Source organism: Diadema setosum, chromosome 1 (assembly GCF_964275005.1).
Source record: "Diadema setosum chromosome 1, eeDiaSeto1, whole genome shotgun sequence".
Lineage (NCBI taxonomy): Eukaryota > Metazoa > Echinodermata > Echinoidea > Diadematoida > Diadematidae > Diadema > Diadema setosum.
In genome coordinates this window covers 3,717,739-3,743,705 of record NC_092685.1, presented here as the reverse complement: position 1 = coordinate 3,743,705, position 25,967 = coordinate 3,717,739, and the positions used below count along the sequence as shown (strand labels likewise).

General features: G+C 37.9%; 2 protein-coding genes across 2 annotated transcripts in view; one reads left to right on the top strand and one right to left on the bottom strand.

The window, feature by feature from the left end:
• LOC140232830 (poly [ADP-ribose] polymerase tankyrase-like) overlaps window positions 1-124 on the bottom strand; it is a 93,575-nt gene extending 93,451 nt beyond the window's left edge. Inside the window, exon 1 of the mRNA XM_072312947.1 lies at window positions 105-124. Within this exon, the coding sequence (XP_072169048.1) occupies window positions 105-124 (20 nt within the window). The remainder of the gene's footprint in view (window positions 1-104) is intronic.
• A 13,343-nt stretch (window positions 125-13,467) lies between these two features.
• LOC140246628 (ribosomal protein S6 kinase alpha-5-like) overlaps window positions 13,468-25,967 on the top strand; it is an 85,786-nt gene continuing 73,286 nt past the window's right edge. The window contains exon 1 of the mRNA XM_072325973.1: window positions 13,468-13,606. Coding sequence (XP_072182074.1) covers window positions 13,552-13,606 — 55 coding nt within the window. The 5' untranslated portion in view covers window positions 13,468-13,551. The remainder of the gene's footprint in view (window positions 13,607-25,967) is intronic.

Sequence of the window (25,967 nt, the reverse complement as noted above, 5' to 3'; positions counted from 1 at the left end):
GTCATATTATCTCATATAGCTTTCAAAGTGTGCTTAAGGTGTAACCACACAAAAATTGGTCTTAAATCATTCAGCAGATTTTTTTCAAACATCTTTTTCCTTACCTGCGATGATTTGCATCCATGTTTAGTCGATACTTGTGTCTTTTGTTGCAAAACTTTTGGCAAAGGCATGTTTATCAATGAGCAACATATGACCGTGATAAGTTGTATGGAAGTGGATTTTGTCATATTTTTGCGCGGTTTTACCCAATGACTTACAGAAAACAGCCAAAAACAAAAAAAAAGAAAGAAAAGAAAAAGGAAATGCCTTAACATGTCTATTCCTAGTACTCTGGATTCATCAGTCGATCAATACAAACAGCATCCTTCCCATTGGCTTCAAGCTCATAAAATGCTTATAAATTCAGATAAGTGTTACTTTTACCATTTTTAGTGCTGTATCTGCACCTTTATTTAAATGTTTCCTATTGCATTCAGGCTTCGCACTAATAACATTTTCATCAACACACAATTTTTTTTTTTTTTTGGAAATGCGAGCAGCATGAAGGCTGAATTCAATTTTGCAGGCGAAAAAGCAGTCAGACGTCAGATAAAAAACAAAATACATAACATCATTTTCTGTTCCTAACACTTCCAAAAGGTCCCTTCCCTCCACTTCAGCAGCAGCTTTTCTCCGAGTTAAACAGTAGAAGGGAAATTATACAATCATTGGAATTGGGACGATTTGAGGAAGATTTTTAGTCAAAAATATGTTCTGATCACTACAGACAAAGCTGCGGCTATTAAGGAACTCCTGAAGGAAGTCTGATGCACCTGTAAGACAGGCTGTTAGCAACTGGTAATGTATAGTTGCTGGTAGTGTATAGTTGCAGGGCAAACAGATTTGACTGCACACAACCCATATCAGTGGCAGATGCGGGCCATTATAGATCAGACACAAAATTGTAATGTTATATTTCTAAAATATTTGCGGAGTCAGATGATGCTGTTCTAATTGGTGACTAGGAATAAATAGCATTCTTGAAAGACATCAACACAGTTACAACAAATGTGAGACTTACCACTTTTCTTTTTGTCAGTATGAAATGAAACCAGGATCCTGTTTGCTTTAGATTAATCAACTGCAATTTCACACTATCCTAGTCCAGAGTTTATGGTAAACGCATAGAACACTTTGAGTGTAAGCGAGTTTACATGTTTTACACTTTTATCATTGATCTATATATATATATATATATATATATATATATATATATATATATATATATATGTATGTATATATATTATATTATTACATACCTTTGTAAGTATCTGTATTATCGCAAGCCAGAAAATGAAAATGAATCCGTACTTGAAACGGAAGAAAGTTTTCTTGAAATCCAATGACTTTGATTCATTAGATTTTGAATTCATCTTAGCCATAGGTTCAAGACAGCAAAAAGGCAAAGCAAAGGTTCAAGCTAATATTGCAAATAGCCATCATTTATCTTCTGGCGTCCACCGACAGTCATGCATGCATTTTCAAAAACCATTTTCAGATTCTCTTTTAAGACCCCATGTATTGACAGATTTTCAACAAACTAGGCAAGTAGCATTCCAAGGATGACAGACTACTCGTATCAAGTTGTTTAAATAGACACCATGTCCAAAAGGTCCCAAAACCCCCAAATTAAGGAATCTATCATAAAAAAAAAAAATCTCTCTCACACACACACACACACAAAGTAGAACCAGCTATAACAGAGCTAGGTAAAAAGTACAAAGATGAATATCTTGGAGACTGCATAGTTTTAAGTTTCGCAGTTTTATCTTCTTTTCGAAATATTACTAGTACACATTATAATCTCTCCCTCTCTCTCTCTCTCTCTCTCTCTCTCTCTCTCTCTCTCTATATATATATATATATATATATATATATATATATATATATATATATATATATAATACTTGTAGTCCGCGTGTTGGTACCAGTACAGAAAAGATGACGAAGTAGGGTGGTAATGCATTTCAGTCCAAAAGTGCTATTTAGTCAGACCAAATTTTCGACGGATACATTCGTCTTTCTTCAGAATTGCCATTGTCGACCTTCAGGAAGACAAATGTATTCGTCGAAAATTTGGTTTGAATAAATAGCACTGTTGGACTGAAATGCATTACCAGCCTACTTCGTCTATATATGTGTGTGAATATATATAAAATGACGAAGTAGGCTGGTAATGCATTTCAGTCCAACAGTATACATACATGTACATATTTCTTTTTTTAGATGTGTGGGCACTAATGTCCCCCTCTCTATCTAGAGTTGCTGCTTTTATAAAACCAGAAGAGCATTGAGTAAATACATCAGTGAGTGTATTAGCATACTTTCAAGATTATTGTGGCAGATGCTGGGGTGACCTCCTTGGGGCTAGTGCCAAATAGGGACCAATTTTCACTCTTTCATCTTCAAAAAAAAAAAAAGCTGGTAGAATATTGGTAAAATGGGAACCATCCCCCCCCCCCCCCAGCCACAGGATGCCCAAAGGCACCTCAAATCTGATATAGGTGTGGCCGCCTTTGGGCTGGGACCAAATTATTGGAGGCCACTTTTGATTTTTGATCCTCCTTTTGAAAACACATGGTCAAATTTACAACAAACCTAGTACTCAGATGAGGGCTGGACCCCTGGGTCTTTTATTCAGAAAGTGAGTGAGTGACATGGTACCCTGATATGACAAGATCGTCATCTACAATAATGTCCAAACTCATGAAACTTTTGTAGAGTAGCTTATGGATGTAAGCTACTCTTACTTTGAATAGATTTATGTATAAATATATGCAAATTTTTAGTGAAATATAGGTAATTATTCCTGAGTGGAACGTATTCTACATCAGTGATTCTCAGCAGTAAAATCAAGACCACAGACACCATCACTGGGTACCTTTTACAGATAGAGATATAAGCCTGTAGAGGCATTGTGGCGGCCATTTTGCATTTAATTAAATGCAAATATATGCAGGAAATGTATAAAGGGAAGCTTGAAAGTAACTGCTTACATCATAATTGTATTCCTTGACCTAAAAAAAACAAAGGTTTAGACACCAGAATCTATTTTCTGCGGGTTTTATGTCCAGACATATAGCGACTTATTCCTGAGTGTACTACGTTACTGATATACGAAGATACGGGCTTACACAGGCAATATGGCGGCCATTTTGTATGGTATTATATGCAAATATATGCAAAAACTATATAAAGGGATGCTTGAAATTTGGTAAAGATAACATATTTGTATTCCTTGACCTAAAATACATAGGTTTAGACACCGGAATTTACTTTCTGTGGGTTATATATCCCGAGATATAGGCATAAATAGGTTGTGTGGCGGCCATTTTGAATTTATGCAAAGTAGACACTGATCCACCACTCGAATTTTAAGGAACTTTTAATATGTTATTTTAATAGCTCTTCCGGGTCAAATGCAAGTGGAATCGTTTCTGTTGCAATTAGTTGTGGGTTAACCCACTTTTTGTCGTATTTTGACTGGACTAAAGGCGAGAAGTTCGACTCCCGCAGGACTTTTCCTTTTTTTCTTTTTTTTTTTCGGCTGTTCAGCTTTACTCGATGTCATTTATCGTATTATTTTATCAAGTATACGTAAGCCGTGAACACGGCTGCTCTATTTCCCTTAATTGTTTTGTATTGGAGTTTGGAGATTGGGTTTGCTTCATTAATTTTGTCACACTTAATGTTGTAAATTGCCCCTTGTTACAGTGTCCCGCTTGCCACCTTTCGTTTGCTCTTTCCTTTTCTCTTCATTGGTTATTGTTATATTGTAACAGGATAGGTAGGAACATGTACGTTTAGATAACTGGCAGGAATGGGAGCTGAATTGATTAATTCTAGTCTAGGTGTATGGCGCCTCGCTCATATCTTTGAAATTCCAGGTTGTTATTGTTTGACCCAATTACGGAATTGTAGACAGGTTTTATGTTTCTATAGAGGTATCTTATGCCACATGAGTGGAAGGCATCACTGTTTAGTAGTAGTAATGAACTTTTTCATGTTGTAAATGATATTAAGTTATGAATTTCACATCCAATCTTCGGGACAGCCGTGTGGCTTTATAGTCGCTTAGCCCGCTGCATTGTCATTATGCACTACCTTAGGACGAGATGTTCGAGACCCGCAGGACGCTATTATTTTTTCTCTCTCTCTTTCTTTGTTTTTCTTTTGGCAGTTCTGCTTTATTCCGATGTCATTTATCGTATTATCTTATCAAGTATATAACTACCCCACGAGACACAGTCACTCAAGTTCCATTTTTTTTTTGTCGGAGGCTGGAGGTTGTATTTGCTTTATTTATCATACGTAATGTTGTAAATTGCCCTTGGTATACAGTGCCCCGCTTGCCACCTTTCGTTTCTCTTTCCTTTTCTCTACGTTTGTTCCTGTTACACTGCACAAGACAGGTCGGAAAATAATTTACATAACTCAACTGGAGCAGGAATGGCAACTGAATGAATTAACTCTAGGCCAGGTGTATAACGGCGTCTCGCTCATCTCTTTGAAATTCCAGGTTGTTATTGTTTGACCCAATAACGGAATTGTAGACAGGTTTTATGTTGCTATAGAGGTATCTTGTGCCACATGAGTACAAGGCATCACTGCTCAGTAGTAGTAATGAACTTTTTCATGTCCCTCCATGTCAATTATAGTGTGTTTAAAGGGGTTGTGCGTCTATCTGCCAAAGAAAAGGAAAATCTTATTTTCGCCATGGCTGTTTCTCTATACGTAGCCGTATGTGGTGAGTGTTGTTGGTATCTGAGCAGTGAAGAACAGAGCGTCAGGCTAAAATCCCCCTTAGTTATACGCGCTAAGCGTTCAATGTCATATATCTTTATTTATGTAGTCAATCACTGCTAATGGATCGAGTTACAGAATTATGAATTCTGAATTCAGAATTATGTTATGACACGTTTCACTGAAAGTTTGTAAAGCAAAGTTTATGGACAAGGCAAGCAATTGTACATGAATAATACCATTGATTTCAGAGGGAAATTATGTTATACCTAAATGTAAGAGTATCACTGCTTTGGAATTGGTGAGACAATATGCTTGGCACGAGGGCTTCCACTTCTAATAGCTGATCCCTTTGAAGATTTGTCGGTCACGGGTGATCGTCATGATTCATCTTTCACGTAGAAGCTTACGTTCCACACTCTTAGTTCGAGAAGACTTACCATCACACTTCAAATTGCGATTAAAGGTAAAGACGCAAAATCGGACAAGTTTACGTGTTATGTCAATGGGAGGTGATTTTTTTTAAACCATGCATTGCCTTGACAACGTTTAAGCACCTTTATCTCAGCTGATTTTGCTTTATTTCCTCTGAATCTATAGTGTGTTGTAGCTGAGACAATAAGCTGCAGAAATCACGCATTTTATTTTTGCAAATCTCATCAGGTTGATAATTTTGCAGTTTAAAACTGAAAATGAGAATGGAATGTCGACCAGACGATTACTGAATCATCTTTGACATACATAACTTTACGTTCCTCATGTTTTCTCGTCGAGACGTATGGCCGAGTGGTTAAAGGCGACGTTTCAGAGACGTGAGGTTGCGGGTTCGAACCCCACAAGAGCACGAAACAAAATACTTACTTTTTTTTTTTACTTTTTTCTTCAATGGAGTACTACACCTTCACCTATGCAGAAATCACGTTCGCATGTAACCGCACCTATACGCACACACACACAATATCCCTTTGTTTTGTGTTGGAGACCAAAGCGGTTCGACTGGAAATTTCGACTTGAAAATACACATGTAAATGTGAAGGTGACCCTTAAAAGACCTTATCGCCATGTTTGATTTCTGTTTTTTAACAGTATAAAGACCTATTGGTAAATATTCATTTACATATCCTGTCTGATCGACTTACTTGCCCACGCCGACACACGCATGAAATGTTCACATGGTTGCATGACAGAAACAATTTCATCTGAATTATGTGGGACTGTATAAAGAATAGGACTTCACGAATGTGTCTCATGTCCTCTATTTGTCTGTTTATGCTAAAAAAACAACTGCTATAACATCTAATACATTTTGCTTCACTTGTCACACAAAAGGTTATAAATTGCAGTTGTGCAGTATATTTTTGCCAGCTCTCGTCTTCTCTTCCCTTTTCGCTACGTTTGTTTTGTTATACTGAAGGTGGGGATTTATGCATTTATATAAATACTTCAACTTGAGTGGGAAAAAGAACTGAATTGATTTACTCTAAGCCAGGTGTATACCGTCTCGCTCATCTCTGTGATATTTCGTACTGTATTGTTTGACCCAATAACGGAGTTGTAGACAGGCTTTATGTTGCTTTAGAGGTATCTTGCGCCACATGAGTGGAATGCATATGCTGTTTAGTATTAATGAAGAGTTCTTTCATGTCCCTCCGTGCCAATTACAGTGTGTTTAAAGGGGTTGTGTGTCGATCTGCCAAATAAAAGGCAAAACTGTTATTTAAGTAATGGCTGTTTCTCTATACGCAGCCGTAGGTGATGAGTGTTGTTGCCATCTGAGCAGTGAAGAGCAGAGTATCAGGTTATAATCCCCTGAGTTATATGTGCTAAGCGTTCATTTTGATATATCTTTGTTTATCTAGTAGTCACTGCTAATGGAGTTACATAGTTATGTTATGACACGTTTCACTGAAAGTTTGTAAAGCAAAGTTTATGGACTATGCAAGCAATGGTAGGCCTACATGATTAATACCATTGATTTTAGAGCGAAATTATGGAATGCCTAAATGTCATTGTCTCATTGCTTTGTTGAGACAATATGCTTGACACTCCTTCCACTTCTAACTGTTCCCTTTGAAGATGTGTCGGTCACGGGTGATCGTCATGATTCATCTTACGTTCCACACTCTTGGTTCGAAAAGACTTACCATTTAGTTACGTGGTTAGAAGCTATGTCTCTTTCTTTATTTTAGTTGAGGTAATGCCGCTTTCGTCTAGGTACAAATCATATTGTCATGTAAACAAACACACACTCTCTCTATTTGCCTCTGTTTTGTTTTTGGACGTTTCATTGCTTTTTCTGCCGGAAAATTTCACAGGCTTGTAGCTGCAAGGGCTTTCTTTATTTTTCCTTTTTTTCTTAGGCAGTTCAGCTTCACTCCTATGTCATTTGTTTCACTATTTCCTCAAGTATACACATCCCCACGAACACAAACACGCAATTTCCCTTATTTTATATCGGAGGTTAGAGTGTTTCTGTTGCTCGTGGGAATTTTTGTTTATCGCCAAATTACAATTCATTTAGCTAAACATGGATACCCAACCAGCAGAACCTCTTAAAATGAGTCAGCAAGTAGTTACTAGTACAATATAGCACCATATTTCGTCCGGGTATAAATCCCATTCTGTAAAGACACGCACTCGCTGTATTTTCCTTTGTTCTGGATTGGATGATTCATTGCTTAATTGCTGGAAAATTTTACAGGCTTGTAGCTTTAAGAGCTCTCCAAACTGATCATATTAATGACAAGATTCGATATAGCAGTTTTGGTTATGGAAATAAGGGCTAGAGTTCATATTTTTAAAAGACCACTATTAAAGTCAAGACGATCTTTAGAACACTGTATTGACGTGTTTCAATTTGTTCGTGTTTATATTTGTTCGTCATCGTAGAGATACACTGTACTAAGAAAACCTGTTAATCTACTTGGGCCTACTTGCACACGCAGACACACGTACAGGACTTTCCATGTGGTTTGCATTGTTACTAACAATATGATCTGAATAATGAAGGTCCAAAAAAATCGACTTTGCTAAAATATTATTGCAGAAATATAACTTAAAGTCGCTATATTTAATTGTTTCGTTGTCAATCACTGGTGACCGATATCTGATGACCCAAAGCGTATCACCTAACTCGTCTTTAAAGTGACGAGTTTCATGTCTCGTTTATTCTTCTTTCTTTCTGGACAATTTTGTGTCGTCAATATCTCAACAATGACATTACGGAATGACATGAAATTTTCAGTCAACATGTCTCATAACAATATCTAGCCACAATAAGGTTTTCATGACAGTAACATATCTATGACGTCATCTAGGCGCCATTTTGTGATTTTCGGACCTTGTCACATGATCGATCATAACTTCATAACTAGATGTCATTTCTGTATCATTTTCGGTGGACATGAAGTTCAGGTCACGCTCTATCTTACCTTTTAACGCTAGTTACCCAGGTCTTCATTACGCGCGCGTACGCGCGCGTCAAAATTTTAAAAGGCTCAAAACGACTTCCCAATGGGAAATCTCGAAGTTTCAGACAATTTTAAGCGTTTCAAACATTTTCTCGCGTGCGCGTCCATCCGCGCAATTTCGCGCGCAGAGGGCGTAAGCAACATGAAAATGCAATTTTTTTGACTGATTTGGATTCCTGATACTTTGAGTAACAACATCCATTGATTTTCGATCGATTTCGACCTATAACAAAGGAATGCACTGGCGTCAAAGTTGAAATTCCACGTGCGCGTCTTTCTGCAAATATAGTGAAAAAACATGTCTTTGTTTATTTAGCCATAGCTCTTTAAATCGTCCGTTGACCCTATATTTCTATTGCATATTACAAAAGTATGTGAATTGTAAATAACATTGCTAGTATCAATATTGCCAGGAAAACGCGATGACGTCATCATATCGTCATTTTAAATAAAAAAAGTGGAATTGATTTTTTTGAGGTACTGTTTCTGACATTCATTTGCTCGTATCTCTGTTGTTTAAGCTCAATATTATCCCAAATTCACATATGTTGTACTTTAAACATTTGCCTTTCAAGTCTATGTCATGGTTTTGAAATTTGATGACGTCATCATACTTTAAATTGTGATTGAAAGTAAAGATGCAAAATCGGACAAGTTTACGTGTTATGTCTATGGGAGGTGATTTTTTTTAAAACCATCCATTGACTTGACAACGTTTAAGCACCTTTATCTCAGCTGATTTTGCTTCATTTCCTCTGAAATTTAAGTATGTTGTAGCTGAGACAATAAGCTGCAGTAATCATGCATTTTGTTCTTTGAAATCTTCTCATGAGGTTGACAATTTTGCAGTTTAAAACTGAAAATGAGAATGGAATGCGGACCAAACGATTCCTGATTCATCTTTCACGTACATAAGTTTACGTTCCTCTACTTTTCTCGTCGAGACGTATGGCCGAGTGGTTAGAGGCGTCGTCTTAGAAACGTGAGGTTGCACACGTACGGGTTCGATCCTCACAAGAGCACGAAAGAAAATAATTTTTTTTTTACTTTTTTTCTTCAATGGAGTACTACACCTTCGTCCATGTAGAAATCACGTTTGCATGTAAACACACCTATACGCACACACTCACACAGTATACCTTTGTTTTGCGTTGGAGACTGCATTACTTCGACTGCTGCAAAATTTTGCAGGCTGGGCTTTTCAAACTGATATAGTATATTTAACAAAGTGAAATTTGTTCATATCAATTCAGTAACACAATGTAGTCGTGGTTACTTTGTGCTGATTTATACATGTAACAAGCTATACATTTTTAAAAAGGTATTCAGTCTTCTGTATTGATGATTATTTGTCATTTAGTGGTTTTTGTGGAGTTTCAGATAGTGATAAAAAGTATGGATGATATTAAAGTGCAGCGATAATTCCTACAGTTAGTTCAAAGTTGTGTTACAGATGTTTGATACATACATTTAGCATTGTGTGTGTGTGTATATACGTGTGTATACAGGTTGGCCATATAACACATTCTAGACAATTAATCTTAATTGATTAGCAAACGTGATCAGCTATGGAACTGAATAAGGTACTAATGTATGATGTTAATGATTCTAATTAAACTGTGACGAGTTTAAAGGGATAGCATAACTGTGTGTAAAAATAAGGCAATTATAAGGAAATTTTAGGGCAATTTGATAACCATGCCTATAATAATTTCATACAGGTACTAATACCTGCCTCATCTTCATGTGGTAGATTGTCGTGTCAGTAGCAAACTGACAACGTACGATGAATGTGTTATACATTGAACAACTGTCTTTCAAGTCCATAACGTTCCCCATATTTTCCCGTCGAGACGTGTGGCCGAGTGGTTAAAGGCGACTTCTCAGAGACGTGAGGTTGCGGGTTCGAACCCCACAAGATCACGAAACAAAATACTTAGATACTTTACTGTTTTTTTTTCTTCAATTTTGTATTACATATTCGTCCATGTAGAAATCACGTTCGTATATAAACGCACCTATACACACACAGAGACACACACACACGCCATATCCCTCTTTTTTGTGTGTTGGAGACCACATTGCTTCGACTGCAGCAAATTTTGCAGGTTGACTTTGTCAAAGCGATCATAGTATGTAATGACGACGACTGAGGTGTTGTACTTTGAACAATTGTCTTTCAAGACGATGTCATTGTTTTGTAATTTGATGACGTCATTACATTGAAAATTGTGATTAAAGGCAAGGTATCAAAACCACCCGATTATAGGTTTTATGTCTGCGGGACGTATTTTTCCCAAGTTGCCAGAAATGGCATAGCGACCTCAGTCGTTACAAGGCCGCTTTTCCGTCTAGCAATGCAATAGATGTTCACACGGCCACGTTAGTTGAGTGGGCATTGACTTTCCCCCTGTTATATCTATACATTGTTGTTGTTTTTTTGTCTTACCATTTCCGTGGATGACCCGTGGCCGAGTGGTTACAGAAACGGTTTCGCATGCACGCTCAATATAACTTCAAGGTGCCTATATCACATTCTTTTCTTTGTCGATCACAGATGACTGTCATCTGATGACCACAAGCGTATCACCTAACTCGTCCTCAATGTGACGAGTTTTCATGTCTCGTTGTTATTATTACTATCTGTATTTAGTAGTATGTATAATGATTACAAGATAATCTTGTAAATGGCACACGATAGAATGTGGAAGGGTCCCAGCACACAGCAAACGAGCGCCTGTATATTGCAGTGCTCGTTTATGAAAGAAAACCTTTGCAAAATATACGGTTCCGGTGATATATACCTCAATATTTATTTTTCTTGTTCTTCTGATCGAATGTTTTCATAAATTCCACCAATTTTAATAATTATGTGTGTGCACCAGATGATTAAAAAGTAATTCATGTAAAAAACAAACAAACAAACAAACAAACATGGAGGGGTACCTCTCCCACACCCTGATCCCCCTCCCGTTCCATCTCCATAAGTTTAATACACAAAGGACGCATGCACATGCGGAAATACCTGATCTAATCATTCGCATTGGTCTGAATATTATTTTGTTTTTAACTTTTTTATTGAATTTTTTCTTGTTGCTCCCCATTATTATGTACCAGATCACTGAATTGTAAATCTGAATGCCCCTGCCCATCTTCTTAGATTTTATCCCTATATAACATCACGTAGTGAAGACGCAGACGTTGAAGAAAAAGGTGACAGAATATACCACAATTTTCACATTGCCTTGAATATTCATTTTTTTTTTTTTTTTTTTTTTTTTGGTTGGGGGGGGGGTTGATAATTTCCCAATACTTCCTGAAAAGTGTGCACCTAAATTGTTTAATTTTAGTTTTGGTTTAATTTTGTGCCAATTAATGTTTTGCGTGTACTCATCATTCATTTGTATATGTTTGTATTAGAGAAGGGAATAATTTGCCATTGAGAATTAGGTCAGCCTCAACACTATCCAACTTTAAACGTACATGTCGCATCTATCTTGGAAATTAAAACAAGAATTGATCAGGGAAGCTGAATTTAAAAGTATAGTAAAATAAAAAGTATCTTTCTGCAATTTCATGTGAACTACATGTATGTGCGTGAGCGTTTTTGTGACACGTGTTTGTGTGATTGAATGTGTGTGTGTGTGTGCTTGTGTTGCATCTGTCCTATGTAAATATGTTACTATTATACTTCTTGTTTATATGTTTAAAACTTTAGTATGTTTGTTTTATATGTTTATCCGGGACCCCTTTTTTTACAAGCTCTGCTTCTTTTGGGGTCCCAAACCATTCATTATTCTTAATGCTGTATCCTTTTGTAAAATGTCAAATGTTTAATGAATTGGTTAAATAAAACTTGAACTTGAACTTTTTATCATATTACTTCAATCTGCAAACTCAAAATTCCAATATTATGGAAATATGATGTGATACCAATATTATGTAGGCCTGCCTATCCCAAACGTATAGATCTCACATAATTTCTTTATATTGTTATGATTAGTGCCGCCATTTGTTGACCTTGAGAAATTGTAACCACAAAAAGTAGTGAAGGTTGACTTGTTTTTCCTTTGTGGCAAATATGAAAATGTTTGACATGATATAAAACATATACTGGGATTAAAGAAAGAAAACAAAACTTTAGCATATTTCCTCTGTATTTCTTTATACTTTGGAAAAAAGCGCCCTCAATGGATGACCTTGAGAAATTTAAAATTTTGGGACATGGAGAGTTTGAGTTGCTGTACCCATGTGTCAAACAGTTGAGGGTGATGCATTTATGATAAAGAAATGATTATAGGGGAGCACAATGTGCCCCCTAACCGTAACCCTAACCCGTAATCCTAATCCTCACATCAAACTAAACCTAAAATCCTATCACAACCCTGACTCCCTAACCCTGAGTCCTTGGAGAAAAAGGAGCAATTGTCGCGGGAGTAAATGTCGTAGTCACCATAATCTGGACTACTCTGCTGGATTCTTTTCTGCATTAAAAGAATTTAACTCGGTTATACCTCAGGGTCTGTCTCATGCTTCATCTTTACATTACATACCGTATAGTATATAGTGTATGCAGCAGGGACGGCGGAGCGTTTTCAAAGGGGGGGGGGCACTTCCGGGTTTCATGAGCTAACAAGCGCAACTTCTGGTGCCACTTCCGGGTTTCTTCAGCTGACAAGCAAAATAATAATGATGATAATAATAAAGGTCTTCAGCTCATCTTTCTCTTTCCACACTTCCGGGTTTCTTCAGCTGACAGCAGCGCAAATCTATTTATTTCTACAAGTCTCTCACAGGTGTGTCTCACGAGCGAAAAGTCTCTCACAAGGCTTTCGTGAACATAGTGAAACGAACCTTGAATCTTCCTGTTATACCCAAACTCACAAAAAGCTTCCTCATTCCTCATCTTTTTCAGCCATCCGTATGATGAGGTGCCCTATTCGAAGGGAGGACTGGTGGAACTCCCACAGTTGGCCGTTTGTGCGAACCGCGCCTAACACCATTGATATTTTTAGTCTGCTGCCCTCTATACAGCTCTCGCGCCCTCATCACGCAGTTTGCAAGCGAACGTGCTCCGGAGATCTCGCGATCTCGTCGATCCTATCCCCTCGATAGCTAGCTCGGCGGTACGCTATACGTACAGTGTACATTTATGTGACACGGATACGGACGCGACTATTGGAATCGCGAGCAACGGGCCTTGGTCTGACTAGCGTTCGATGTGTTGTGAATCTGGTCGATTTCGTCCCAAACAAGCGGGCAAAGTTGCCCAAAATTTCATTGTCGGGTAGTGGAAATGGCGCAGGCGACTGTTGAACATACACGCACAGTTTGTCATGAACTGAAAAATGGTGAGTATTGAACATTTCCAAGAAATCTTATCCAACATGTTTGTTTATGTTGTCGTAAAAAGATCGTAACTTCCTTGGCCCGGTTACCCACGACAGGAGTTGTACAGTGTCAGTTGCTCGTCGTCTCTCTGTCAATGTATTAAATATGTTTATACCACACACACTTACACAGACTGTTCCTAACATCCTGTTCACTCGGCAGGCGGTGTTTGAGAAAACATTATTGGATTGCTATCTTTTTAGTTTTACAGTCTGGTCATCTGCCGAGGAAAATGTCATAAGTTTATGGCAACGTACCGGTGGTATTCTGTGTGTAGCCTAACGTAACAACTCTAAAAAGTAACATCATCATATTTGCAAACTTGAGCGAAAGATTGGTCTGTATCTGGTCGTTGGGGATATGTTCCACGGAGACTGCATCTGGCTTTAGAGATCCCCTCCTACAAGTTGTATGTCTCCGGAGGAGAGCGATAACGTCAAAAAAATAAAGACTCCTCCGGACAGACAGATCTTTCTGTCTAGAAATCTCCACATCGTAACATGCGTAGAGTTCTATATGTTACACAGTGGCAACACACAACTGACACTAACAGTAGGGTGTCGGTAGCGCGATGCGCTTTGTCATCCCCTTCGAAATTCACGCAGAAGTCGCGAGTTCACAAGTCATCTTTGACCTACATTTTCTAACCAGTTATATGCATCTGGGCAATTCTGCAGTTAGGTGGACATGACATGGATAAAAGAAATGTGCCTCTTTATCTTACCCTTTGATCTAGGTATCAACTAATGCCATGGATGTTCACCAATCATTAGGGTCTTTCAAATTCAGTAGATTTTATTTTTCGCATTTATTGAGATCTAAAACCATCGTTCAAAATGTACATGTGGGACTGGGGACGCTGAAATTCACTTAAATGGAAATTACAGTGGGTTCCTTTGAAATTTTTTCCTCAAAGTTTTGCTAAAGGGTAAAAGATGAATACATTTAAATACGCCGGAAGTCATGTGACATTTTGTCAATTACAAAAGGGTGAAATGACCTGCGGAATTACTCCGGACAAATGTAACGTTACTAACCGTAACGTTACTAACCATGCTTTTGGGGGTCTAGCTAAAAAATTATCGGTCGAACTGCTCAAAAAAATTGCATGAACATTTGTCATGATGCAATAATTGAAATTAATGCAACACTTTGTTTGAAGTAACTTGAATTTTTGCACACTTTTTGTTACAAGACATTGATATTTTTGTCATGTCCTTTTTTCGTAACGTTACTAACCAGCCCTTTAAGTTGCTAAAGCAATTCTAATATTTCTTGGATTGTGTTCATTCTTTTCTGTATCATAAACCTGGGAAGGATGAACATGTTTTTGACATAATTTTGACTTGAAATGAATAAATGGTAATTTAGTGGTAAAAACAAATATCTAAATTTGTTCAAATGTAACGTTACTAACCGCGGAATTGCCCATCTACAGAACATAAAACTACTTCAAAACATTTTTTACAATAAGAGAAATCTATCATATTATCTTCGATACTAAATGATATCACGAAAGTCACATTCTGAATGCAAAAGCGCTAGCATTTTCAAATAAACTTACGACTACCAGATGCGTTCAGTGCGTGTTGGGCAATGGGCAAAAGTAGGGCGCGCGTTCGGTCAAAAAGTGGACCCACAATTTTGGCTTAAAATCACCTTTCAGGCATTTTCGCGGGTTTATCCCGGGAACAAATCTCCATAAATTTGGTATCATATGAAAGCTTGTGGTGGTCTCATTCTTCTCGTCCTACGCCAAGTTTAGATATCAAGACGTATTGCTACCTAAATTCAGATTTAAGCCTAAACATCGCTATTACTCGGCTGTTCCGCCCAACTGTGAAACTGGCCATACCGGTGTAGGAGGATTCAATGGTGCTGAATCCAAAAATAGCATTGGTTTTTCGCTTATTCCCCAGGATAAACCTGCGAAATAGCGATTAAGATACCCTTGTCAGCATAGTAACAGCATCAGCGAACTACGCGAGGCGGGGCCTACAACTTAAGTCTAGACACGTAGTTACACGTCATGACTCGTGGTTACGGCGCGCACTTACGCGAAGCTCCATACAGTCGAGTCGGTTTTGCATGCATAGGTACGATGTTCAGCCTCCGCACAGCTGCAATAGCGCACCGCCGGTACGTAATGTGAGTACCGGTACATGTGAGCGTCTCCATGTACACTGTACTAGTATCGCACATGCACCACTACTGTGTGCGCTTTTACTCCGCCGCGCTGTTAGACCTACGTTTGTGATACGTTTGTATGTATGATGGGTCATCGGTCTCGTAAACCCATGTGTACAAATCGCGTGCAAGTACAAGTGCGTGCCGCGGGATCGAAGCAGGCCGCGCGCACCTAGCTGGCTGGGTAGGTGTGTGCTAGCTGACAAGAATGCGCGCTTAGCCTTAGAAACACGCGCGCTTTGATTGTGATAAACGCAGTGAATAGCACCGCCCACTGGAGTGCGCTTGACAGTGAATTTCATTACGCTCGCGACCCACTTTTTCGCCAAGGTTATGACAGTGTGAGGATGAAAAATACCCTGTTTTTATTTGCTCATAACTTCACCATTATTCATGATTATGGTGAGAAATTTTGCACATGTATTATGTTAAGTATGGACATTATGGATATCGTCGCTGGGATGACAAGACCTCGTATCTCAAAAATGTCAAAAAATTTTTTTTTTAGCTTAATGGTCAAATAATGGGTCAAGTGATGTCTTGGCCAAATCCTAACTGTCTTACTCCAAAAATGAAGCCACCATGACATGTCAAAGAGAAGGCTTTCCCATTCACTATGGTGCTTTGGCCGCCATGTTTTTTCGCTCTCCTGAACATTTGACAATTTTGAGATACGAGGTTTTGTCACCCCAGCGACGATATGTATGTTTTAGTGTGAAATGACTTGTATTTCTCCAGTTGCAAAAATCTACCAGACACCCTACTAACAGTACAACACAGTTTGAGTTTGACTTCGGCAGTGTCAAAGATAGTAACGGTTAACACAAGGTACAATTTGAATATTTGATATGCATAGACAGGTCTACTTAATGATATTGTATGTACAAAATGTAGGCAGTTTCTTTGGTCCTGCACCAGTCGCACATGAAGTTCAACAGATTATGTCGAATCACAAGTTAACAGTGGAGAGTTCTAGAGACATACAGTGTGACATATAAATGAATCGAAAGGAGAATCTGTTTATCAGTATGGCAGGGCTGCCAACCTTGAGTGAGAGTTTGGCGTGAGACACTGCGAGGGAGCGGAGCGACCTCCTGGCTAGCGCCTGGCGGGGCTGTGCGGCCGTACGTACGTACGTACTACGTACACAGTCAGTGTATGTAAAGCGATGTAAAGCACACGTCATAGCCATACATGTGCTGTAATTTGCCAAAAGTACAAGCTACGCTCACTTGGTATAGGTAGAAACCATGCAATCGTAATCCAATAGCTCGTCTTTGTGCACAAACCAAAAACGATTATTATATTGGTTAAGCTTTACACCCGTGCAAGAAAATCTCGAAATTTGGGGCTTGCATGGGCCTATCGATATTCGGAATATCAGAGAATTTAGAGATATGTTTATTTTTGTAGTCTTTTATATATTCCATTTGGGGGGTTTAGTGTGAGATTTCGTTTATCAGAGTGAGACAGTCAAAATTGGTTGAATTGCGTGAGTCTCACGCTCAATGCGTGAGAGTTGGCAGCCCTGCAGTATGGGTTTTTTAGCCCTTGAACCTTGACCCATGAAGATATGAAGAGTTTGTTTGCAAAAACCGATAAGTCCATTTTTGAAGATTTTGAAGTATGGTCTCTGTTATAAAGAACAAAATAATACCTTTTAAATGATATATTGGTCACTACATATAAAGGTACATTTTTGAAGTTATGGTCAAAAGAAGAAAAAATTCTCTTATTATTCTTGACCTTTAATCGCAAATGACCTGTAATCGCAAATATCTCCATTTGGCAAATATGGACTTATCGGTTTTTGCGAACAAACCCTTCATATAATCCCGATAGCAGCTTGTCCATGAAACTGAGCTTGGATGGTTGTTAGACACGATAAAAGGTGACAGTGTCGAAAGCAGCTGGAGTTCAATATGATACTTTTTTTCTTTATTTTCTTTCTTTCCTATTCTTTTCTTATTTATATATCATTATTATTTTATTATCATTATCAATATTTTATGTATATATATATATTTTTTTTTTTTTCTGTTACTCCAATGAAAGAATGTATGAGTTCATCCTCCCAGTTCCACCGCCCTTGGCATTCTACTGACAGTAGGGTGCTATAGGCATTATTACATTGTTCATTAGCGTTAAAAGCCACTATACCCTGACATTGATCATCGTTGCTAAATTCAGTGACACATGCACATACAGGGACTCATGACACCTACTATTACATCTTACATTTGAAGGTCTCATTTTCATTAGTAGTACAATACCCTGTCACACCAAGCTAGTTCTCACTAGGTTCTCAACAGTCCCTACCCTGTCCTGGAAAATCAGTAAATTAATTGGGTGTTAGTTGGGTGTTACAATGTACAAATGTAGCCTGGCCAAGAGAAATGCACTGTGCAGTTCCTTCTGCTTGATGGAAACTGGAAAGATGTACTGTAGTTGCCATTCTAAGCCTCTACAGTTGAGAAATTTCATTTTATTTCCTGTGGAACATTCTCCAGAAAGTTGCCTTTTGCACTTGGGCTATATTAGGATGACTGCCTGTTGGCATGTACATGTACATGTAGGCAGTTTTTGCGCACTCAAATTTTGCCTTGAGAACATTACGTATCAGACATACCCCCTGTTTTAAAGGTCTCTCCATCAGCTAAAGGCCCGGTCCCACTGCACTTACGGATGCAAAGAGGATGTAAAGCGTACAAAAAATCTTGCCATCCGTTGGAAAACGCTACGAATCCACTGTGTACCCATCGCATACGTGTTTCATCCGCTCTATCCATCGAGCATCCGTCCACTGTGATTTCATCCGCGCAAAAAGTTTTAAGCTGCTTAAAACTTTTAGAAAGGATGAACTTTCCGCTGTGTACGATGTAAATCCGCGACATACGAGCAACAAACGTTATATGTCCGTGCGGCATTCCTTAAACGTCCGCTGCATCCTCTCTGCATCCTCTGGGCATCCTCGCAACTCACATCCGCTGCAGCTAAAAACGGAAAGAGGGAGGAAAGATATGGTACGTGGAACGTCTTTACATCGTTAATAGCACGTTAATAGAAAGGATGTAAGCGTATGCATCTCGTATATAAAGCATTTCGAAAGCATCCCCTCTGCATCCGCTCTGCATCCGCTCTGCATCCACTCTGCATCCGCTTTTTCTGCTATGCGTCCGTTTCGCAATTATCTCCGGTAATCCCTTCGGAGCTGTCATCCCCTTCCATCCGCTTTCATCCGCTAGGCTTCCGATGAACATCCGTTTAACATCCCCGCTACATACTACCCACGTCCGTTCTATTTCCGTTCTGTTACTGCCAATTTTCGCCAATTTTGTCAATTTCTGGAGCGGATGAAAGCGGATGAAGCCATCCCCGAAATTTTGCTCGTCCGCTGTGTCCTTTCTGCATACGCTTTGTGTCCGTCAGCCAGTGGGACCGGGCCTTTAAGAAGAGGAAAGAGAAAACAAACATGTGGTTAATGTACTGTGGTATGCATAGTGTATAAATATTGAATTACTGGTATTTGTCCATACATGAAAGTGTTGTAAAATGTCATAATCTGATCAGTAGCTAGCTTTGAGACAAAATCTTTGAACATCATACATAACTGACACATTACGCAAGATATCGTTGATTTGGGTAGTATTTTACAGTCTTATCTATAGACAGGCTTTATAAATAGAAATTAGTCACAAACAATTTGCCAGGTTGTAGTGCACCACTGGACAGCCATCAAGAGAAAAACTTTATCTTGCATTGACACTTGGAGTTAATATAGACTTTTAATCATGACTGTGTTAGTACCACAAACAATGCAAATTCTGCTCCTTTGGAAAATCTTTGCTCAGGCACAATATAGGATTTGTCTGGTTAGAACCGTGTATTTGTGCAATGAAGTCATTGTCTTTAGTTTGCAAATAATTATTTGGACTCCCAGTACCAGCTACAATCTGTAGTGGTAATATTGTGAGAGTACAGTATGTACTTCTCTGGTTCTATGCTTCTATGGTGGGCAAACTTGGGCAAGCATTGTACATGTACATTGTAGTTGTTGAGAACAATCTCTGTTACAAAAGTATGCATGAAAGTAAAGATACAAAGTATTATTAGTACACTGGTCTAGATTCACTGTAATGCCCATGTAATTGTGCCGTTATAAAATGCAAGTTTTTCATACCCTTCAATTTGTTCACAGTTGGCTTTGTATCATTGCCATGACATTTGATTTTTTTGTTTTCATGAACATTTTGCAAACAAAAGTGTACAAATGAGAGAGGAGGGGGAGCCACTCTCCACACTGTTTTCAATCACAACATCCCATGCATGTACATGTAGTTTCATATGCAACAAGTCTTGTTTGATCACGCAAGGCCTTTCGTTTCCATAGTAATGACCCATTCCACCACAGTTTTGCTATGAACGTAGTACCTGTACCTTATTTAAAAGTTTGCAATTTTTAAACAGTCAGTGGTTGATCAGGCTCTCCGGTGCCTAGTATTAGGAATAGATACACTTAGTAGAATAGCACTAGGTTCTATATTATTTTGCTTTCATGTACACTGTAGATTTCATAAACTGAGTAATTTTGTAACCTTGGAGGAAGACAAAGAATAGACCAAAAGAGTTCACCCAGCTTTGCATAAACATAATATTCTCTGGTCCGGATAGTGCAATGGTGATACCCTCCTGAAATACACAGACCTGGAGCTCACAGTAGTCAATGACTGTGTACAAACATCAGTCACAGGGGTCCAGGCAAGTCAAGTATATTGTACTTACACACCTTGTAGCAGACCTTTGTTTTGCTGTATGCGGCATATATTTAGCAAGTCTAATTTTTTGCGAGTCTGGACTTCCCAACAATTCCGCAAGTAGTTAAATTTGTGATAATGGAGTACAGCGCTCAGTGGAGAAATGTATGCGTGCACATCAAATTCATATTGGGATCAGAATTAATATTTTTGCATGTTTTTAAATTTGCGAAAGGACCTGACTCACAAAATTTGCAAAAATTAAAACCTCACAAAGTATTTTGTGTATATGTTACTTGTTTGTGCATGTTCAATTGTTATAGTATGCAACTTATAAATGTGGGACACTATTCTCTGATATCTATCATGTCATTACTTAAAAGTATATTGATTAAACAATCTAGTGATAATTTCACATAATGTCAAGGACTCATTGATCATGTTAGACAATATCTAAATATAAATGTACTGTTGGCTGTCAAGTACATATAGTGTGGGATCCCTGTACTACAACTTCTGCCACCTATGTAGTGACAGCCACAGTGGGGGTAAGGGGAGGATAGGCAATCTGTTATAGTGTTATGAAACACACTTGCTGTTATGTATTGGCTGGAGCTGTCAGTTGGTTATGGCAATTTATGAAGAAATATGAAACTTCTTTACTGCAAATGACTTCCCCTTTTGAGTAGTGAATCACAAGACAAAGTGTAGCAAACACATTTCAACCTTCTTTTTCTCTCTCTCACTCTCTTCTCCTTAGAACTCTAAAGACTCTTATATAATTTTTTTTTGGTTCCTTAAAGAAAGAATATTTTGTATACCATTTGAAATGATAGCTACTGAAATGTTGGTTATCTTTCCATGAGTGTCTTTGTGTATTCAAGCACAAATTTAAAACTTTTGACGTGCATTATTATTATTTTTTGTAGGAACTTATTGGTTTACAATTTACCTCTTATCAATGTGTTTCCTTCTTAGTATGTTTGATGTATTCTTATTGTAGTTATATTTCTCAATGTCATACATTATGAAACTCCTCAATACAATGTACATCCATTCAATTAACGATTAATGTAGAATCCATAAGTATGAAATCTTTTAATAGTATACACGGTATGCGTGTGTGCATGTGTCTGTGTGTTGCCTTTGTCAAGTTTCGTTTGTCTGAACAGTGGTTGGTGATTTTTACCACTGACCTCTCATTTTTTTTCTATATTTGGATGACCATGCTTATTAGCTTGATTTCAAAGACTGAAATGCATCACACAGACAATGAAAGGAGGTTTGGCCCTGTTTCATTCTACCACTCTGGAAAAGAAAGAAAAGAAAACACCCCAAACAACCCATTATTCCCAGGGTCCTACTGAAAATCAGGCGTGAGGAAGTAGTTTTGCTCCTGAAATGTATGTTTGCCCTATTCAGATTCAGATTCAGATTCAGATCGTTAATTGTCATGCACTACGGCATAAAAATCTTTGCAACAGTCTCCATTAAAAATTTCACATGTAAAGAAAAAGAAATATGTATACATAACTGAAGGACAAGTAACATAACACTAAACAAAGTACAGCAAGTACACGTATTGTAATAATCAAAATATTGCACTTGGTCCCTGCACATGGACATGACTTATCTTATTACACGCAAAAAGCATGCATGGCTCGTAACCCTACCCTGGTTGTACAGGCTACATGTACCAATCTCAGGAATGTAGAATACTCTGATGTAGTCACAAAATAGTGCCAATCTAATTTCATACTGAAAATAATTTCTTTCAGTATTTAAATCTGTCTGCACCAAGATGGTAATGCAACAGACATGGTGTTGATTTGTTTACTGTTTTTTAATTGTGGTTGTTGTTTTATGCACAGTGGTTTGTGTGTGTGTCGTATATGTGTGTGTGTTTCCAATGTGATGTAATAGCTCTGTTAAAAGTGAAATTTCATCCTGACATTATGTTGCTTTGTATATAAAATACTCACATTTGATTGGTCATTGCATGGCTGCTGTTGTAAAGATTGCAATTATCAACAATTGCAAGAACTATGAAATGGTGCCATGTTGTCAGATGTATCCCATATGACTTATCAACTGAGAACATTCATGTGGTCATAATAATAGCCCCCTCACTCCTGAGATTGGTAGCCTGTACAACCATGGACCTACATTGTACATCGTTGTAGGTCCATGGTACAACACACAGTTCATTATCAATTCCTCAATACAGAGTGAGGACAACTCAACTCTTGGTTCTAGCATCTATTTCATTAAGGGCCTGTAATAAATTTTCATCATTCCCCTAGATTATTAAAAACAATCTCAGGAAAAGAATAGAAGTTATCAGGCTTTGTGCAGAATATGGGGGATAGCATACCCGTAGATAGCAACTTTTGCTGTGTACGTTGTACAGTGTACAATGTAGACCTCAGATTGTCAAATCATCAGTATTCAATCCTTGACTAGAGTTCATGCCATGAGGAGAGTTTTCTAGCAGGTACATGTATGTGAATAACCTAACTTTTGCTTTGACCTACATCTTAGTGATAGAGTTGAGCAGGAGGTTGCTTCCTTTTCAAGGGTTAATTTAATCTGCCTTGTCAGGCATTCCTGAAGGTTGGACCATCCCTACAACATATGTAGGTTCAATGATTAACATCATATTTATTTCGTGTAACCATAACCATTATGTCTAGTTTCGCAAAGGGCAAACCAGCTAGATACAAGATTTCTACTTCATACAGTGTATATCATACACGAAAAGGTAACATGATAACTTACAATGCATGTTGCAACAACTGAACCACCACCCTCATTTGTGTTTTGATTGGCTTACTATAGTATTAAGGAATATTTAACCTTGTTAAACACAAGTCTTGCATGATGATAATGTGACCATCAATTTGTTGCTAAGTACATTGTATATTGTATTCAATAATACTTCAAAACTGGACACATGAAAAGATGACACAGTTATTTTGTAAGCCATTACCAACAAGTGTTGCCATATGTTATTGATACTGTGTCATAACATGTCAAAATTCAACCCTTTGCTGTGCTTTGAATTTGGGCAGATAGAGTAATAAAATGAATCCAGTTTTAATTTCCTTTAACCTAGCTGTTAAACAACATATATATGCACAAATTTGTACCTTACAGCTTGTCATGATGTGAAAGTGAATTTTGTCAATTGAATGTTACTTTGCCACTATGGAATTGCAGTGTGAAATATCCAACATTAGCTTTGCTCTTTAAATCAATCTTAACCTGCTGCTACGAAGACCCTAGTAATCATTTGCAAATACCGTTAATGATTTATTGAGAGATCTCCTGTGTACAGTGTGATGTACATTGTACATATAATATGAACTTCTAAAAACATTTCAACTGCTTATAAACGTTCATCTTTTTGCACTGAAAGTGATCTTAAGATCTATAGATCAAATGCAGAAATTGTGCCCATGTTCATTTATCATCTGTATGTTCCTGTGAACATATCACATTCTCTCTCTCGTGTTTGATTTTGCTTACCAGCATGAAGATCCTGCAGTTGTCCTGACAGAGTAGTATGTGTTGTGTTGTTGACTACTTTGTGTAGCTTCTCATTTTCTTTTTAAATCGTAGTAAGTACATGTACATGTATGTGGTCTTTAGTTTCCCCATTTAGCTTTGCACATGAAGACTGACTACTGTACCTTTTTAGGACCTTCATCCTGGGGGGAGGCCCGAATATTGGTAGTTCACGATACATCATAGTGGATACCCGCGGGCCAGCATATTTCAATTTAACTGTGACTGTGTTATTTTGTTATTTTTCTTTTTCTTCTTTTTTTTTCTCTCTTTTATTTCTTTCTTATGTCTTATTTTTCAGTGCTTTTGTTGCGTCAAGTGTGTTTATATTTATTTTTGTACATATGTTATTATTGTTCAATAAAAACATAAAAAAAAAAAAAAACCTTTTAGGACCTTCCGACGGTGTGTCCCTCAGGAAAACAGACTTCCCCATCGCTCTTTGTAAGCCAACTCTGGCCTGGTCATTTGATCGCTGCCTAACCTGAAATAGTTGGGGGAACCTGGAACTGTGCAAGGAGACAATGAGATTGACCCCTGGGAAGGCTGCTTGCTAGTCTTTCATGCTGGCAGTCAAATTTGGATATCTACTCGGGTCCATGATCTACCCAAGCAGTGTGTTATAGGGAGCATGAAGTACAGTATAATATCATCCATGTATGACCATGTGTACAAAAACATTCATCAGGGGCCCATTTCATAAAACTCGTCACCAGTGACAAGTTGTTATAGATGTGACAAGCTACTGAAATCCTTGCATCTGATTGGCTGAGAGCAAATTTGTCATAGAAATGTGGCAGTTGTCACTGATGACAAGTTTTATGAAACGGACCCCAGGTGTGGCTGAGTATCAAGTATCATTGCAGTGTCTTCTTTTTATTTCAAATTTCATGATTGCATGAAAAAAAAAATAAGAAGAAATACATGACATGAGAGCAGAAGTCGGAACTGCATGACATTTTTGTGCTGAGAAAGAGATTGCAAAAAATTACTGTCTGTAGCATATGCACACATACATACGTGTACATATACACTGTACACACGCACACAGAAAAAAAAAAACTAAAACAATACAAAAGACAAGCCATCACATATCAAACCGAAACAGACATGACGTGCAAAACAAAATGTAAAACAAAACAAAAATTGAGATTTGGGGTTATGCTTCTTCACATCTGGTTCGTGTGCAAATAGTTTAGGCTTGTTTGTAGAGATCATTCATCTTTTTTTATACGATATCTGTCTAAGAAAGCTTATTATTTCTGTTGTTATAAGGTCTTTGAGAAGAAGCAATAAAACCTCTAAAAATAAATCAGATGTCAGATTCCTCCTTCAATACAGTAAGTGATAAATAAACAAAAACATTGGTCATGATGTAACCCACAATAAGCAGTCACCAGTAATTCAGCTTAGTCATTTTGGGTCAAAACATGTAAGAAAAGAAAGAAAATGAACTATAGTTAGTCATGTGTTGTTGTTTTTTATAAATAAGGCTAGAGAGATTGAAAAAGATAGAACATATTGGCCATTCTATAGGTACAATGTATGTCCTCATCCTGTCAGACATTAGCTGAATAGAAGAGGATGAAATGACACAAGAGCAATACAGAACATTACTCATTTCTCCCTCTGTGTTGCCACAACAAATTCAATCAGTATCAGGAGTGGGACAGTATCAGGAATGAGAACATCAGTAAATCAAGATATGTTTGTGTGAAAAATTTGAACATAAGTTGATTGATAGATGACCCCAAGAAACTGTTTCAAGGATCTTCACAGTTCACCTAGTTTCTGCTGTTTCCTTGCCTATGGT